At 36.9% G+C, this 19,955-nt stretch overlaps 1 protein-coding gene across 1 annotated transcript in view; it reads right to left on the reverse strand.

The window, feature by feature from the left end:
* Positions 1-9,737: 9,737 nt before the first annotated feature.
* Positions 9,738-19,955, reverse strand: part of LOC149288024 (SPARC-related modular calcium-binding protein 2-like) — a 57,563-nt gene continuing 47,345 nt past the window's right edge. The window contains exons 10-11 of the mRNA XM_089492161.1: positions 13,224-13,326; positions 9,738-9,993 (exon numbers count right to left, since the gene is read on the reverse strand). Coding sequence (XP_089348287.1) covers positions 9,738-9,993; positions 13,224-13,326 — 359 coding nt within the window. The remainder of the gene's footprint in view (positions 9,994-13,223; positions 13,327-19,955) is intronic.

Genomic DNA, 19,955 nt, shown 5'->3' on the forward strand with positions numbered 1-19,955 from the left:
GGGGACTATTGGCCATAATTACAGCAATGTATATTGTATACGCCAACAATTTTTTGATTGCAACAGGCAAGCCTAAAGGTAGATCTGCGAATGACAAAGCCCAAACTACTCCATATAATGTGGTGCATCCTATATATCAGTGGTTCTCAACTCATGGGTCATGACCCAAAAGTGAGTCACGACCCTGTCTTCAGTGGGTCGCGGAGGGTCAGGGCCGGACTGGAGGCATACTGGGAAAATTTCACTTTCCTGGGGCTGCCTTACACATTCTAGCGGCAATCCGCGAGCCGCAGGCTATAGTATTACTCCCGACGGCAAAGCAAGTTGCTTGATTGGTTTGCGGTCGCTGTCTGCTCCTAGTGGGAGCTGAATAAAGTTTTTCTCTGATTGCTCCTCCCCTCTTCCTGCTGCAGCCCGCGGGCAGCCTTTCCACTCCCTCATCTTTTCTGAGGTTATTTTTGGGCCGCGACTTAATGACCAAAGACACATGTGGGTCCTGAGGATACACGGGTTGAGAACCACTGCTATATATAAACTTGTTGTTACAGCAACCCAATGAAAATAATTGTATTACATGAGCAATAGAGGTCTATACATCCATGGAGGTTTATCACCGATAAAGAAAGGTAGTTCCATTTACACATACCATGATGCTGCTAACAGGATTTTAAACATTGCTTCTATCATGTGAATGAGACAACTACAGGCACTGTAACACATTATTTAATAGATTCTTAATAAATGTAATACATTTATTTTTGGTCCAAATTGCTTGACTTCTTAAAACAAGATAAGGAAAGGATAATGGCCACGGCATTTTTAAAACATGGTTTAAACACCTGTCAAACACTTTCTTAATGAAAACTGCATTAACATATGTTGCTAATTGGATGAATACACAGAGCTGCATTCGCTGCATATTTCCACTCAGGAACAGATGTTGTCAATAAAACCAGTTCTGAGTATACTTAAAGAGTTAAGAAGTGTTAGAAAAAACACATTACAGAATGCAAAGAAACTTGTGTTGTGCTCCGATTTCCATATAATGTATTTTAAAGCTCTATTTTAAATTTTAACGCTTTTAAAGAAGAAAGAAGTGGGCAACTACAAAGTGTTATATATATTTAAAAAAAAAGCTCTGGCACCTTAACCGTTGCTATGGTGATAATACAAATTTTACAGAACCTACAGCATATTCTTAAGTTAATGAGATTTATCTCTACAGTGATTTGTATGCAGGCTTTAGGAAATCATGATGGAATTCTCTCAGCTTTTAGCATAATTTCGATTATTTATCAAAAGTACAGATTTTTTTTAACGTTTTCAAGTCAGTGTTATATTTTGGAGCAGTTAAGCTTTTAGAACATCGGGGGTTTCTTCCTCAGATAGAAGAGATTTCTTCTGAAGAAGAGACCTCTTTACATCTTTTATGTGTTGGCCCAATAAAAAGTACCACCACACCTAGCAAAAATGAGAACTGAGCACTGTCAAGGCAGTTTGGTAACTGTAAACCTTACACTGAATATTTTTTATTACAGTAAATGCAACTAGTAAGTAAACATTTAAAAGAGGCCCTAAAACTGTTTCACTGGTTAATTAGAAAGGTTTTGGCCATCTTCAATGTTTTATCAGACTCTTGAGATTTTCCTAATTATTTTCCAGCGGAAAATAATGCTATAATCTGTAGCTATAAAATAAAAAAAATATTTTATTACTAAAAGCACTCCTCACAGACCAAAAAATGCATTAACACATATCCTTCTCCTTTTACGTCTGAAATGCTTCCAGAGTTTTGGTACATTAGTCCATTCTAGTGGGCCGATCACACACAAGATTTCTCTTTAGTTAATATCACTTATTATATCACCTATACACTACGTATATATGTGCACGGAGAAGAAGCAGGGCCCCTTGAGGATAATAGATGTGCGTCTGTTAAATATCAGAATTAATTTACCCAAAAAGAGGTTGTTAAGTTAAGGCATTTCAGCTGTTACTAGAACAGGTTTATTCTTCCTAACCTGCCCAACTTTTACACAGCCATTCCATTCACAAGAGAGTGGCGCCTCTGTTATGGATTTAAAACAAAGAGAAAACACCTAATATAAAGAATAGGGAGAAGCCAAGAAAATGCTTTCACCTGAATGACGAGATTTATCATGTGAAAGCCTAATGCACAATGATGAATACAATTTTGATGCATTTGGTGGAATATGACCCGCACAGGTTTTATCAAAGGGTCTTTAAGGTTTCCTTTGAACAGAAGTAAGGTAATAGAAGTATTATAAATCCAGGGAAAGGGTACAGCAATTGTGTTTGCAGAGTGCCTATGCCAATAGCTATCAAAGAAATGTTTGGAGACATTGAGGAACTGCCAACATTTCATTTATGTTTCGCCGACAGTGATGTCATAACTTCCAGAAATTATGACTAAAACAACTTTTAAAACTATTCTATCATTCATTGGTGCACTTGTGCATCAATAGCTGTCATTTTCCGTCATTTGATAACCCCCCCCCACCCCATATTATTTGACTTGCTCTTCCTCTAAAAGTTAATGCTTGGTGCTTTATTTCATTCAAATCATATTCTGTAGTTACAGTAAATGAGAATACCGTATTTTTCGCTCTATAAGACGCACCTGCTGATAAGACGCACCTAGATTTTAGAGGAGAAAAAAAAGGAAAAAATATTTTGAGCTAAAAAATGGGCTAAAATATTTATTACAATAACTGAATAAGCTATGAACACAGTAAGACACACACAGACACAGTAAGACACACACAGACACAGTGAGACACACACACACACACACACACACAGTAAGACACACACACACAGTAAGACACACACACACACAGTAAGACACACACACAGTAAGACACACACACACAAACACAGTAAGACACACACAGTAAGACCTCCCTCCCTAACCCCCCTTCTCAGTATCTCCCCTCTAACTCCCTAACCCCCCCTTCTCAGGATCTCCCCTCTAACTCCCTAACCCCCCCTTCTCAGGATCTCCCCCCCCCGCCCCGGTCACTTACCTTAAACTCCTGTGTTGGAAGCGTGAGGCGTTTGTCTCGGGTGCCGGCGCTTCACTGCTGAGCGCCGGCGTCTGACGTCATATGCCGGCGCCCAGCGTAAAGCGCCGGCACCCGAGACAAACGCTTCCAACACAGGAGTTGAAGCGCTGAGGCAGGCGGCGGCGGCGGTGGCGGCGGCTGCCGCCAGCAAAGGATTCCTGTATATCTGTCAGGCAGAGGGGCCCGAGAGTTGCCGAGCGGTTGTCTTCAGCAACCGCTCGGCACCCCTTGGGCCCCCCTGACTGGCAGAAATCCAGGACTCCTCTGCTGGCGGCCGCCGCCGCCTGCCTCAGTTGCGACCCCGGATTTATCGGCGTATAACACGCAGGTAGGGTTTAAGCTCCGGATTTTAGTTAAAAAAGTGCGTGTTATACGCCGATAAATACGGTATATCGTTGCCCCCCCTCCCTCCCTGCCTGCCTGCCTGCCTGCCTGCATGCATCTTCGCTCCATAAGACGCGGCTGATTTTTCATCCTACTTTGGGAGGAAAAAAACTGCGTCTTATGGAGCGAAAAATACGGTATATTTTTTTTGTATATATAATGCCATAAACCGCAACTTGTTTCAAAAGAAGAAGACACTTACTTACAAGGAAATTTATTACTCACCTGCTTATTGCTAGAAGTACTCTCTCCATTATTTTTGGGACCTGTTGTGAAATAAGAATTAAACACATTACAAAAAGCACGTTAAGGGTTCCTGTAATAGCGAAGAAGACACATGATTTTATCATTACATTGTTTATGGTTTTGTAGCAATTTGGTTTCCAGGATACCACGTTAACTCTAATTGACCTGTATTAATTCAGCAAGCCAGGTTCAAGAATCATATTGTAACATTAGACTTTTACTAATACCCTAAAGGGGCACTCTTATAGCTCCATACACCCTCACAAGCAAACAATGCATAGCTCAAATGGTGGCCATGTGGTCCCATTTTGCTGTCAGGACATTGTCAAAAAAGGTCTCCTACTGAAATCAATGGGATCACTTTCTACATTTTTAAGTTACATATGATGGCTGGAAAGTCCCATGCGAGCTAATAAGTAGACTTGTGCACAGGGACTGAAGTGTTTCTGCGATTCTCTTTCTCTGTGGATCCGTCTGCAATGTCCTTTCCTCTAATCGGGGTAGAGGGTGTGTGTGTGGAGGCTCCATCCTGTAACAGAACCACTCCAAAGAGGCCAGGATAATGCAGGGGACTGCCAGGACCAACAGAGTGCGGAAAAAAGATAGAGAAGAATAAGAAACAGAGATGAACAAGAAGTGGAGATACTAAAGTGGTTGTCGGAGAAGGTATAGAGACACTGAGAGAGTGTGTGTGAAAGAGAGAGCTAGAGTGAGATGGAAAAAAACCAGCAACATTAAAATGTAAATTTGGAGCTTTCTCCTTAATTTTTTTCTTTTGTTGGGGTTTCTTCCTCATTTTCAGACATTCATAGGTAATTCATGGCAAATTTCATTCAAATTACAGTCCATGTAAATCCGAATCCACAAGTCTACTATGAAGTTGCCTTCAAAGTGTTTATCAGAGAAAGAAAACTTAATTAGCAAACTTCATGTATATTTCATTAGTTACTCTGATTTCAGAGATATGCTGGCATATCTCAGGGTCACTATTAACAACTATTAATCTGTAACTATCCTCCTTTGTACTTTTTCTGAACCTGTTTATTCATTTTTTCCCAACAGTTACACAAAGAAATCGTCTCAGGGGATTGTGCAGCTGAGAGCAATACCAGTTCAAAGCTAATGCTTTCAGCTCTGTGAAACAGATAATTTCACATATTCTGAATACTGAACATTTTTTCAAGGTAGACATTCTTATCCTTTAAGATTAGGACATCACGATTTTGTAATTATTTGTTATAATCCCCCACTTTTACCTTAGAAAGTTAATAGCTGAGCAGGGATCAGATTTTGATTTGAATTTGCACAATAATACTGTTTAGGTATATGTGAAGAAATATATGCATAGCTGTTTGGGATATTATATAAAATACATTTCTTACAGAGGGATTGTCACAGAACTGTATACATGAAATAATGATTCAGCATTTAATTTCGAGAAATTTATGATCTTGGTTTATGATCTTTTTTTTTTTTTTTTTCAATTCTGAAGCTTATCCTTAAATGTTGGACACAAAAACCCTGAATAGTTGGAAGTTTTCCAAGTCAATATCTAGCTTTGTCTGGTGAATGTTTTCATTTGCCCAGTTACTAGTAGAAACACATCTATGTGCAGCTTGTGTTAAATTTCTAATCCCTTCTAAGAATAAAAAAGCATTAGGATAAAATGACTGTCTGGGTTTAGCTATTCTCCTAAACAATACACAAAGTGAATGCCCCCAAAACCATGGAAGTCATATTGTGTAGCTGGATTCCACATGGCAGCATATCATTTTGCAGCACAGCAATCAATAATTTACTTAAAATTTATCACATCCACTGCTCCAATGCTCTACCTACTCTGCCCAACCCACATAATTAGCATAAATTATTATGGTGCAGATTATAACGCCTAATTCCCACCAACAATACCTAGAATAACCTGGAAATTAATCAGGGCATTACCAGAGCATGAAATCACAGCACATCACAATAAAGACATACCCAAACACTCGCAATACCAAACACACCTATATCCAATTACTAGCATGTACACCTATACAACTAAGGCACATACAGACATTGACACTAACAGACACCCAGGCATCCACACTTGTACATCCAAATACACTAACATGCACCATACACCGACACCCAACATATTTTAACACTGTACAAAGCTTACAAATGCCTGCCCATACACATATACATACACATTCACGCCTTCACTTACACACAAACACACTTGCGCTTGCAGCCACATGCCTACTTGCCCTTTCAGACATTTGTCCTAACATGCATAGCATACCCCTGCTTATTTCATTATCTCTCTTCTTTCTCCTTATCTCCCCTATTCTTTACCTATCCCCATATCTCTAATTCCTCCCTTCCCTTTTTAGAATCCCCCTTTCTTCTTGTCTTTCTTATTATCTCTTCCTTCTTTCATAATCTCTCTCCTTTCACTTTATTGTTCCTCCACATTTTCTGTAAGGCACTTACCTCGGGGAACCGGGATTCCCTTCAGGCATCCTCCTCTCGCACGCCCGCCTCATGAATATTTATAAGGCGGACCGCCTCCTCGATTCTGCAGCGTCACTATGGCGATGGAAGGCGCGATTAAATTCCGATGCTCAGGACCACCCCCCGGGCTATTTAAAGCTGTCTTACCCTTACCCTTAGTTGTACTGTGGCTCCCTAGTGGATGTCCCTACTTCTCAGCATACTTCTGAGCATTTCCTATTTGAATCATTCCGCGACCCTGGTATCCTGACCCAGGCTTGTTATACGACCACCCATGACCTCTGGTATCCTGACCCCAGCTGGTATCCCGCCTCCCAGTGCGGGTTCCGTGTTGAGCAAGCGTGTTCATTCCTGCGGTTCGGATTACTTCCTGTAAAACGTACTACAGACCTCACATCTTCTCTGACATTTTTCTTTATCTTTCTGCCTTTCTCAGTATCATCTACCCCCTTTCTTCCATGTGTTACCTATCTCCCTCCCAATTTCTTAGTTAAGTCCTATGGTGGATGTTTACTTTAAACCTCTGTTTCAGTGCTCCCTTGTGGTGCATGTGACTTCAGTGCTGAGCACCGGGATATGACATCATATACTGGTGCTCAGTGTCAATTGCCGGCACACAGTGTTAGGGAGTGCTGATGCAGAGGTCTGAAGGAATGGACCTCATGCTTCCTTAATATTGGCCTGGTTAGAGGGAGATTTGTGATATCCTCAACTGGCACTGGACCCAACATCTGGAACTGCTGATACCCGGGACATGTTGCAGAACACCAAAAGTACGGGACAAGCCCACAATTCGGGGACTGTCCTGGGAAAAGTGGGACAGTGGGTAACTATGGAATATTAAGTCTCAAAAGATATGTGTGTCTTCTGCAATGGCTATTTTTACATATTTATGTTAACGTCAAAAAATAAAATAAAAAACATACAATGTGTTTTCCCTATTTATTCAGTTGAATAACAAGTTCACAGATATTCTAACAAGCCATGGTGCTTAAAAAGAAGATTATTAAGAATATGAAAGCAAAAAATCAGTGCTTTCTTTTTTTATTTTTTTTTAACCTGCAGACTTTTATTTAGTGTTTTTAAATAATCACCTCATAGATTTTAGCCAGATACTATGTATACAACATCTCATTATCAATATTTTTGGAACTGGTAGAAATATTTAATATCCTTTGGCTGCCAAAACCATCTTCAAGTAATGAATTATGAACACTGCAAAGAGGGGGTAATGACATGACTAATAATTCCTGATAACTAAATAATTGCACTCTAGAAACTTGTAAAAATTCATTTTTAAATCCTGCTGGAACTCCAAGATCCTGAACTCAAAGCTTCCATAATAAACAAATTTAATGAGTGTGTGATAAGTTTGCTTTGTTTTAGGAAGATAAAAATAATACTTTTAAAGAAAAAAAAACCCTTGTAACTATTTTAATGGGCAATGATGGAGAACGCTATGTTCTTTTCTAGTCTCCATTTTAAATGCATTGCGCATGGAGTGTGTTGACAAAACCTTTTGGATATGTGGTAGAGATGGACATTTGCATTAGGAATATACTCTCTCTGATTTGTATGCAGAGCCAAGCCAAGGCTTTTCATAGCAAAGAAGGTGACTTTTTTGCTGACATTAACAAGAAGTAACTTAGCATGGTCTTAAACGTAGAAGATAAATGGTATCTCCTAGTTTCAAGATGCGATACCACGGTTGCTAGCTAGAATCCACATTTTTGTCTCCTCAAGGTTATTTTAGAAGAAAAATCATAGCAGCATTGTGATAGTTGTAATGTTCACGTCAAAGGGTTTAGTACCTCATCTATTAAAGTAGTCCATTCAAAATGATACTAAAGGCAGAGGAGGATTACAATAACATGTAATGCTAATAAATAATAATACTGTGAAATATAGGGACAAATGTATTAAAAAAAGAAATATTTTCTATCTATCTATCTAAAGATGTTTGCTGTAGATCCCATATGAATTGCATAAACACAGCAGCTGCATTATTGGTAGTGAATAAATTTAAAATTGATCAGCACAAACAATATGAAAGTTGTGCAGTTACATCTATCCTATGATAATTCAAAAAGACCAAGAGGGTTTCGAAAGAAACGGAAGCTGACCAGTCTAGTAAACTTTAATTTAGTTAAGTCATTTTGATTAGCGTAGGAAAGACTTGCAATATATATTCATCTTCTATTATTTTCCAATAACCAGTTTTACATGTTTCTGTATTAAAAACGTTTGCATATTTCAAATGCTTTTATGTAATTAGGTATTTGTACACTATTAAAAGAAAAAATAAATGGCTTATTTTATGTATAAATGTTCATCTGGTTTTTTTTATCGATCTTATAGTTTGAATAATTATACAGAGATATGCCAACTTCTGCATTGAAATGTTCAAATTTGTTAAGCTCCACTGCTTTTCAAATATTATATTATCATATTTACATAAACTATACTATAACAATAATAAGGTTTTATATTTAGGAAATTCTTAAAGGTTTGCCATCTTAACAAATAACTTATTAAGAGTTACTATGGGTTAAATTGATTTCTATAATCTACATCTACCCTTATGGTACAAACACATGTACATGATGAAAGTATAGTACACAAAATATTCCGCTTTCAGTATAATTCAGAGGTTTTATATATGCACTAAAAAAAACGATTTAAAGAGAACTAGCCATGATCTAATTTTGAAAGCACTAGACATCTCAGGTTCCTTATTGTATTGCAGAATATTTTGTATACTATACTTATCTTTGATTGAATACCAGGTACTTTGTGGGGTGAGGTACCACACTTTAAGAAGTACCTACAACTCTCATCTAGCAGTATTGCTGTATTTCTATAGATTTGTGTGTACTAACATTCATGATTTTATACCACATAGAGCTTTAAACTCCAAACTTAATTTTGTTACTCATTTACTTATATAATTTGCCATTTGATCTTCCAGCATAGATTTAACAGTCTCTATGTATGTATGTGTATTACAGAAATATTTAAATGGCAAAGAAAAATAGATGTTGGTAGAACTGACAAACTAAATATGAGAGGAATAAAGAAATAGCTAGAATCTCAACAATAGTCCCCCAAAGTAGAACCAATGTGTTATTACTTTCTTTCCAATGAAGAACCATTTGAGGATACTATGAACATCTACATCACCAGATACTTTAGGACAGAGGAAGCTGCAGAACTCAGATTTAGAAAATATTCATATAAACATGGCTTTAATGAAGTGTTACAGAGGAGATTAAGCTGGCATGAGGGTGAACTTTAAATGCAGTTTTTTTTATAGCTACATGTATTGTTTGGTGATTAAGTAATAGAATATATATATATATATATATATATATATTCACAGTAGATATATTACACTTGCGCATTTTGAGGCATACAAAATTTATTTTTAAGACAGTTTGCCTAATTTGTACGCATTTCCCCAATGAAATGAAGACGAATGATAAATTTATAATAGTTTTCGTGGAATGTCTTACTTATTTTACTTTACTTACCATCTTCTTGTGTTACTCCGAGACATCCCATTAGCTCATGAACTGACAAAGACTTATCATTGTTTATATCACAATACTCTACAAACTTCTTCACACACTTCTTTGGTTTTGATTTCTTCCGTAGCAGTCTCTTGAAGGGCTTAATTTCTTTTTTGCCAATGTCCCCATTTGAGTTTTTATCAAGCTGTTTAAAATACCAGTGGACAACTCTTTCTTCTAAAGTGTGGTTTGGATCTGGTTCTGAAACTCTGAGAATAAAAAGTTTAGTTTAGTACATGCCATTGATGATGAAAAAGTGTACATAACATAAACAATCTTAAAATGTACATAATAATAGTATTCTTCAAAAAGATCATTGTAATTATGACAAGTTCACAAAAGTCTCATACATTTTGTATGTCTTACTGATGCTGATAAAAGATTAATCATTTTTATGGATTTCCTGATTAACATGGCTTTTGGATCCGTAAAAACAACTTGTCATTAACCTAGAATGACAAGCTTAAAGAAACACTTTTTTGTTACCAGTCATGCCAAATACAGAGCCATGGTACCTCGCTTTCTTCAGCTAGCATCTATAAATGTCTCAGTTAAGATGTACAGGTTTGACTATGGCCAACTAAGTCTTACTTGTCATGGTGTACACAAGTTTCCTTGGTTCGTATAAAGTAGAATTTTTAAACCTTGCGGTCACAATCTCTCACTGCGTCACTAGGGTTCTCACTTCCCGGGGCACATCATGTGTGAAGGAGCTGAACTAAGAGAATGTGCTCTTTTGCTATACTAATGGTCTGCAGACATTGATTCACAAAGTGTCAATCTTATACTTGGTGGTCATATGGAATTGCTACAGTGATGGTAACTCCCCTGCAGAATTGCATTTAATGCTGTAATTTGTGTCACAACTACTAAAATAATTAAACACAAGTACAGATCAGATTCCTTTGATCATGCTCCTTTAAATGTGTTTATGGTACTGCTATATTACTGGGACCCTTGGCTGTGCCTGTTTCCTTATGCCAAAAGCTACTCATTGTCACCTATACTGTAAGTGCACCAATTGGGTGATGAGTTTATGTGATATTTCTGCACTTGGTTACAGAAAAAAAGTTTGAAAAAGACTCATATAAAGTGTTCTTCATCCATTGTCTGTTGTATAAATTGTGAGACAATGTTTAAAATAAATTGTGTATGAGTGGTTGTGAGAAAAAATGGGAGCTGTCCTCTGTCTGGCAGGGATGACCTTTGCTTTGCATATCTTGTCTGCATGTTATACAGGGAGAATGAAGAGGATGAAGAATGACTTGTGGATGATTGTTAGTGGGAGAGAAATTATAGCAGTAATCACTGTATGTAAGCAATAGTTTTCTTGGTTTCCAGCTTCCAATTTAATTAGGTGCTAATGACTTTGAGGAAGGGCATGTCTGGCCATGTTAAATTTCCATCAAATGGCCACATTATTACATTATTATTATAGCACATGTTACAGATTCTTGCTTACTCAAGTCAGAATGAATATGGGAAAATATAGGAAATGTTTACATGGCTAATGTTAACACTGGATGGTCAGTATCTGCTGCAATTGGTGTTAGTTGCTTCATCTATCATGTGATGATTAGATGCATCAATAATATCTAAAACAATGTGCTTTTACATCCTTCCAACTGCTAGGTTAGGTTAGGTTTTTCAGTGTTTTTGTTACAGTAAAAAAAATATACACAATGGTAGCCAGTTGTCATAAGAAAATCAAGGTTGAAGAAGAGGAAACTATCACTATATATACTGGAACAATTTGTGATCAACATAGGTACCATATGGTAAATCTAAAAGGTATACCCAGTGATGTATCTTGACTGCTTTACATAGAACAGCTTCCCGTTCTCCATAGTGTATATGAGCCGGTTACAAGGGAGATCTCTGATCTTCCCCAATGGCTTTAAAAAAAAAAAAAGAAAAAAAAAGTGGCTTGCCAGGGAGCCTGACCACCCAATAGGATGACCTGCCTCTGGTTATGTAGCAGAGGGACTGTCGACCAAGGCCTAGTCAACCTAGGTCAGAATACACCGCTGGGTATACCTGTAACTTCCTGATTAATGTTTGCTAATTATATCTTGAGAAACGGGAAGTATTTTAGTTGTAACAGTTTGTGCTCACTATAGGGAGAAACATGGAAAAATCTTTGAAGATTTTTTGTCTACTGGAAAATAAACTTAGTTGCTAGGCTGGAACATCTTGATTACCAGCACCGGACAAGTTGCAGTATAATATGAAAGAAAGGTCATATTATCATATTTGCACCGGATTAACCAGACTATTTGTTTGAAGTATTATAAAGGCCATAATAATATGTATAATAGTGTAGCTGCAGGTGGGTTAATGATAATACTAATTGAATATGTTGATCAGATTTAGTTCTGTTAGTATACTCACAAAAATAATTACACAAACCATTATCTACTTTATATTTAACTGTTTAGTTATCAATATGAAAATTTTCTAAATATTAAATAGTAAGCATCCATCTTAGATTTAGAAAACATACAGGTGTAAGAAATCTTTTCCTGGTGACATCGTCTTAATTTTTAATAGGAATTTAGAAAAATTTATTTTTGTTAAATTAATATAATTAGTATTTTTTATATTATTCCAAAAATAATAATGTCCATTTAAGAAACACACACAATACCTGCAATGAGTATACTCTTTTAATGAGCATATTGGTTTAAGTAGAAAAACAAGCTAGCTACAGTCTGTAGGGTTATCTAACAGGATTGTAGGGTGGATTAGCATACAACTGCTGTATCATATACCACTGCAGTCTGTAGGTTGCTAAAAAAGCTGAATGAAGCTAAATGATAAAAATATTGTTGGGAAACTTTTTTCAAATTTTACAGAACGCTTTAACAGAGCTATTAAATTGCCCTCATGTTTCCAGCTTGACATCTTTATGTTTAGAAGAGCTCTTCCTCACCTCAAAGCCCGCTGCCATTTTAACATACTAATCCAGCTGGCTTGCAGATGTATCCTACCTTGACAAATAAGCATCCCTTGTGCGACTTGATAGAATAAATCTGTGAACTTCTGGCTCTGAGAATGGCTAACTTCTAAGATACTTTCTAAGTAAAATGCCTTAGTCGTGTTTATCTATTGCATTTCACTGTGGTGTGACAGGCTTACCATTATACTGTGAGACATGGTAAGGCATTGTTAAAATATTTAGTTTAAGGATCAACACTTCAAATAAGGGATTATTCTCCCAAATGGGTAACATTCGACAGAGTCCCTTTTTAAGGAAGACAGAGTTTAGAATACCAAGACGTATTGCCAGTGCTAATTTTGTATGCTACTACCACAGCATACGGTTTTGTTATCGCCCTTCATTATCATGGATACATAGTTATTTTCTGCAAATTGTATGTCTTGAATGCACATTTTAAACCAAAAGGGAGGAAATGTCTTTTTTAATGGAATTGCTTACCTGCTTGAAGAAGAAGACATATCAGATACTGCATGCACCATATCTGTAGTCAAGGCATCCAGCACACTTGTGAGAAATTCATGCTTTTTTACTCCAGGGCACCCTATTTTAGATAAATCAAATAATTGTATGTTTAGTTATAATAAATGTACTATATATATATATATATATATATATATATATATATAATGTTGTGGTAGCATAGCTGTTTTTCATGGAAAACAGGGACATTTACATTTCTAGCTGTGAATTAAGCATGTCTGAAAAAGAAGAAAATCACGGTGTTGCAATGGCTCAATCAAAGTGCAGACCTCAACCTGATTCCAATGCTGTGGTGGGACCTTAAGAAAGCTGTGCATAAACAAATGCCCCAAAACCTCAATGAACTGAAGCAACGTTGTAGAGAAGAGTGGCCCAAAATTCCTTCACAATGATGTGAGGGACTGATAAAGTCATACAGAAAAGATTACGTCAAGTTATTGCTGCTAAAGGTGGTTCTACCAGCTATTGAATGATAAGGTGTACTTCGTTTTTCACATATGGCTTCTCCATTTTTGCTTTATTTTTGTTGAATAAATCATGACATGGTGTGATATATTATAGAATAGAACCATGGAATTCAAAGAGCATGTTCTTGTACTTTCTTTTTCGCACCACTTTATATATGTTAAAACACAAAGCTTGTGAACCGATTAATGTTTTATCATTTATACCTAATAATTTTTATCACTATATATTGGATGTTTTTTATTGAATTGCTTGTGATACATATTTGACATTGAATCCAGACCAATGTTTTTATCTATTAACTTTATTAGATTACTATAAAAATTTAATTTTGTTTGATAGTTAAAGTTATTTATAAATAGAAAAAGGTTTAACAAAAATATACCATTTCATCTAATACAATAAAATTGTATGGAATTGTTGCTTTGCTTTCCACCACCTTCCCTCTGCTAATGTCAAAAGTTTAGCAAATGTGACCGGTCCAGGACAACAAAGCCAAATGTGTACACAGACGCTTTAGGTGAGCAAGTTTCATAAAAGAAATATTACATTCTTTTGCTAAGTTACATTATCTACAAATACATTTTTGTTTCCATAAAAAAACTTCTCAAATGTTTTAGAATCCAGTTCAAGGGCACTTCAGGCAAAAATGAACCTGTTCTTTTTGTATACAAACACATTCCATAGTGTCATATGCAGATAGGCACAGATCTCTGGAAATTAGTTTACTTTACCAGAATATACAATAAAATTGAAATCTATTTTATCTTGAGTTGTTACAGAAAATCAAAAGTTTTTGGGTCTATTAAGGGGTATTCACAAAAAAACTACATTTTAAATCTTACAAAGATCTTGTTTGGTCTTGCTTAGTCAAGAGTATTTTAGCTTTTCTTCCACATTCCAGATATTTCAATGGAATGCCTATGTTGTACGCCAAGACATAATTGACAACGTATATTTGTAGATCTCTTGTGTGGTCTCTGAACTTGGATGCATTGATTTCATGCAGAGATATTCCTACATGTTAAGCTATATGACAGGATGACAGCACCCAAAACCAAACTGCATTATATATAAAATATGAAATAATACACCATAGGCTAGAGAGCTTAACATATTAAAATAGTTTTACTCTACTTGTATTATTAAAAAACAAAAGTATACCCAGAGTAAATACACCGTTCATACGAAATAATACGTTTTATGTCTAAAGCAAATATGTGACGTTAAGCTGTTATGTAATGCCATGTAAGAAATGTGTTTTCTTTGTTCTAAATACATATTCACATTAGGCATGAGTAATAAATGAGTACCAGAAACATGTCTATTAATCATGTAACAGAAGTACTGGAGGGTTTCTAGGCTTCTCATATAAATATATATGAGAACTATAGATATATCATTGTTAAGACTGCCATAGAAGGTAATCACTCCATGCTAACTGAAAGGGTATAAAGACTCATGGTTAGGACCTCTACCTCCATGTCTACCTATATCCTCCATCCCACCTATCCTCCATCCGTTCTCCTCCATCTTTAAAGAACAAGAAGACGAGCCTATATCACCCAAGTTCTATCATGTGTCATCAATTAGTACTGTATTTTACTACTTTGGTCTAACAAATAAACCTAGTTAAGAAGACACAGAAGCTGTAATTTTGACTGATCTTTGGTCACTAAGACATTTAGATATTTAGTCAAAACAAATATCTAAAATTTCATACAAACATGATATAGACTTGATAAAGTCAATTGTTAACATGTTTTATAATTATCATTGATGTTGTTTATTATTATTTGTTGAAATTAGCTCTGATTGAGACACTGATTGAGATATCTTGGAACCTCCCATGGCTGGCTACCCTGAGCTTATCCTTTCCTGCTCCTTTTAGATGACAGGAAGGAGATGTGGACATGGCAGTTAAACACTAAAGAGCTTAAAAAGTAGTCAGAGAGTAGGCAGAACTTGAAAAGGGGAGGGGACATTACCAAGATAGTTCTCCTGCCCTGACACTAATGACACTAATCCAGAGTCCCAATGACCTAAATATGGTGTAGTCAGTGGCAACGTTTCACTAGTTGATGCAGTGACTAAGCACAGCAAGCAAAATCGATTCGGACAAAAAGTTTTTGTGTTGAGTTTCTGCCAGATTCATTTTTAAGCAACACATTTTGCAGCAGCAGAGGCAGAGCATGGCACAGGATAGGCACTGGCAGATAGACTGAATCCCACCTATATTAAAAGGAAGGCGCAATGAAGGACATTGAGGCAAAGGGCAGGGTACAGGCCAGGCACTGGCAGGATGACACATCCAGCCACAAGACTGATCCCCTATTTTAGGAAAAATAAGAATTGATTCCCTAAGGGAAGGACGGTGAAAGAGAAGCAGCAGCAGTAGTATATCTAATGCTTGTCTCTTCCCCTTGTAAATGCTGATTGGCCAGAGGGAAAAGTTAACCAATCACAGCCATGACCATTAATGGGGTTTTCTTGTAACAAATCAATATGTTCAAAATATATTCAAATTATTCTCATCTTATGTTACAGGTGATATTTTCAGTCAACACACAAACATACTAACTAACCTTAAACAACAGAATAGCTCAAAAGTGAATCAGATTATTTTCACAACGATGAGGGACTGCAGATTCAGACTTGCTAAATGTCAGTGCACTGATTCATTTTGTCTGTGAATACTAAACTAATGATGCCTGAAAATTTATGAAAGGCTCGTAGTTCTCCCTTTGCACGATTTGTTAAATTTCATTTCATACAGCTGTGAAGATTGTGTGGTTTTTACAGCATAAATAAATTTGTTGTTAAAGGGCTGAAGTTGAAACCGCACAGTGTTGCATTGCATTTTGAGAGATTTAACACAAAATTAAGTGTTTACCTAAAGCATAGTTTTACCCGCAAATATGTTCTACATTTTAAAAACAGAAAGAAGTTGCTGAAATCCTAGACCAATAACAGACAGGCTGGGAAAAAGTAAACACAAACCTCTACAAGTCTTGACCACTATATAGAAACAAAGCTTTACTCTAGAAACTCTAGAAAGCTAGAAAGATGCTGTCAATGTAGTATGCTTTAATATGTATTTAGTAAGCATTGATAATTAGTAACACTTATTCAATATACTGTACATCAGGGGCGTCCAAGTTTTTTCTGCAGTGGGCCACTTCATCAGAATTGTATGCGTGCGAGGGCCGCACTCATTTTTCACTGTGAGAAAATATGGCCTTTAATAAAATATGCAGATTAAAATAAAGTAAATGACACAAAACCTTTACTTTTCCTCTCACTGATTTCTGGGCCTAGAAAGTTTTGTGATTACAAATGCAGGATTCTGTATAAGTAAAAATAAAATAGTTCTATTTAGTTTAGGGATGCACTAAAATGAAAATTCTGGACCAAAACCGAAAATTTAGGGTTCACTTAGCCGAAACAGAAAATGACCCCCCACACACTTTTAATAAAAGTAAGTTACACACCAAAATTGTACAAAAAAATATATATTATGATTGTTAACAGCAATCTCAGGCATACCCAGATTCCAGCATGTACTGGTTGGCTGGGCATTGTATTTTTTGTCCAATTTTAGTGTGTAACCATGCTTTTATTAAAAGTAACACACCACAATTGGACAAAAAAAATCAACAATATGACTTGGCATGATAGGAGTCTGATTGCTAACAGCAAACACACTCTTTTTATACCCAGGCAACCAGTAAATGCTGGAACCTAGGCATGATGGGACTGTGATTGCTGTTAGCAGATTGCTGTTAGCAATCACACTCCTATCATCCCAAGTCAGCCAGTACATGCTGGAACAGGGTGGCTGTAAGTGCAGACCCCATACTGCTGGCAGCATCAATACACAAGGGGGACAGCTAGCCAGGTTTCAGCATGTACTGGCTGACTTGGCATGATAGGAGTGTGATTGCTAACAGCAAACACACTCTTTTTATACCCAGCCAACCAGTAAATGCTGGAACCTAGGCATGATGGGACTGTGATTGCTGTTAGCAGATTGCTGTTAGCAATCACACTCCTATCATCCCAAGTCAGCCAGTACATGCTGGAACAGGGTGGCTGTAAGTGCAGACCCCATACTGCTGGCAGCATCAATACACAAGGGGGACAGCTAGCCAGGTTTCAGCATATACTGGCTGACTTGGCATGATAGGAGTGGGATTGTTAACAGCAATCACAGCCCCATCATGCCTAGGTTCCAGCACTTACACATCCATGCTATCACACACACATAAATTCATTCATTCACAGATTCATTCCCTCAATCAGGCATACTCAGAGAATAGACCCTCCCACAAGAAAGCAGCAGGGCTGTTGTGATCCTGGCTGCCGATCTAACGCGGGTCGCACCCTGAGGTCCCGCGGGCCGCATTTGGCCCGCGGGCCGCATGTTGGACGCCCCTGCTGTACATCTTTGTTAAGCTTCCTAGTCATTTTAACAATAATTTCAATTCAGTTCTGATTTTGGGGGGGTTTCATTGTCCTGAAACTATAGTTTTTCATTTTACATTCATTCTTCCTTAACTTTTCATCCTAACCATCTTTACCTATATCCCATTATCTTCCTCCACCTCATATTTTCCTCTATAAGTCTCCACTTTCACCCTGCCTCTAGTTACCTGTGTATTTATCATTTGTTTCTGGCTGTATAAATAACCATGTATTGTTTGGAAGCCGATTTAGTCCAGGCAGATTACCATGAGTAAGATTTAAAAGACCATGGTCTCACTTTATAATGGATGTGGTTCAGGTTTGTGGCCATAAACCTTCTCCCTGGTTTCCCTGTTGAGGAGCAACAGTTTCTCTTTGGGACCTAGATGTCCTTCATTCCACTTACGATGCCCCTTTTTTTTCTAGAGGGACATCAATAATGTGTATATAAACATTGATATTAAGCTATTTACCTACATAGCTAATAACTAGTCAGAAAGTGACATAAAGTGTCTTGATAAGGCCCTGCTTCTAGTTCCCCTCTGACCACACCACCCGACACAAAATTGTTCTTCACTTGTCATCTAAAATACTGCAAGGATGAACACACTGTCTGGTAAATTTAACATTATGTCCATCTAACTGTATGGGTTTGGTCATGTCCACCCCCACTCACTTTTCTAGTTTTCCACTCAGTTTTCCCCACTACAAGCATTTATCTTGATGAAGCCATTGCCTCAGAAGAGGAAGAGCTCCAGGTAGCTTACTCAAGGAAGTTCCCAGGTATGTTTTACATTTACTTTTTATATACCAACTGCACCAAAGTAAATTTATGGATTAGTACAGTCAAAAACAGAGCTAAAAAAAGACAGTACATTTTAAATAACTGGTTTGTTCATAACAAGTTACTTTCTTATTAATAAAAGAAAACAATGAATATATATACATACTTAAAGCAAAAAAAACATGCATCTCCATGTGGGCAACAGCCAACTAGCCCCTGTCAAATAAATTAATGTGGAAGGTGGACTTAAATGAATATCCAGTCTTGCTCTATAAACAATCTACATTTCAGGACCGTGGAAGAAATATTTGTCCAAGCCAGAATAAGACCTATGTATGTGTATATATTTTTGTACCAAGCATGCCTAGGCACAGAGCCAAGGATTAATCTTTCTTTAAACAATTGATTTAGCTGCCAAGCTAACTTCACCTTATGTTCACAGCTTTTTTCATCATTTGAATGTGGTATTTAAAACATTTGCGTATCCCTTCCATTGGAGTTACATGCTGAGAATAAAAAGAGTTGTCGTACAATATTTCATGGGTTTCCTTGTACCTGCAATTTATAATCGGAAGCAAGGGGGGAAAAAACTACTCACAAAAACATGTTGAGTAGAACTTAAACAATTTGTTTGGCTGCCAGAACTGTTTGTGTAAAGTATGTTTATTGTATAAACCAGGACTTACACATTCTACAAAGTATCATAAAATATATGACTTATACTACAGGTTGTGATGTTGTTTGTCCAATGCACCACTGCCTAGCATGTTCTATAGCCAAAAATTCATCTAGGGCTTGAATCTAAAACAGTAGAAACAACACTTGCCTAAGGTGGCACTTTTTTTAGGATCAGGAATAGAAAACGCTAAGTCCAGGACCTTGATGCTTAACTTCCTATCTGTAGGATTGACAGTCTAATTACTGATTACTTACATGCTTAATCATAAGCCTAAAGATTTTTTGTGTAAGGTCACGTG

The sequence above is a fragment of the Sceloporus occidentalis genome, unplaced genomic scaffold (assembly GCF_023333645.1).
Source record: "Sceloporus occidentalis isolate IW3139 unplaced genomic scaffold, rSceOcc1.0.p SCAF_54, whole genome shotgun sequence".
In the NCBI taxonomy this organism is placed as follows: Eukaryota; Metazoa; Chordata; class Lepidosauria; order Squamata; family Phrynosomatidae; genus Sceloporus; species Sceloporus occidentalis.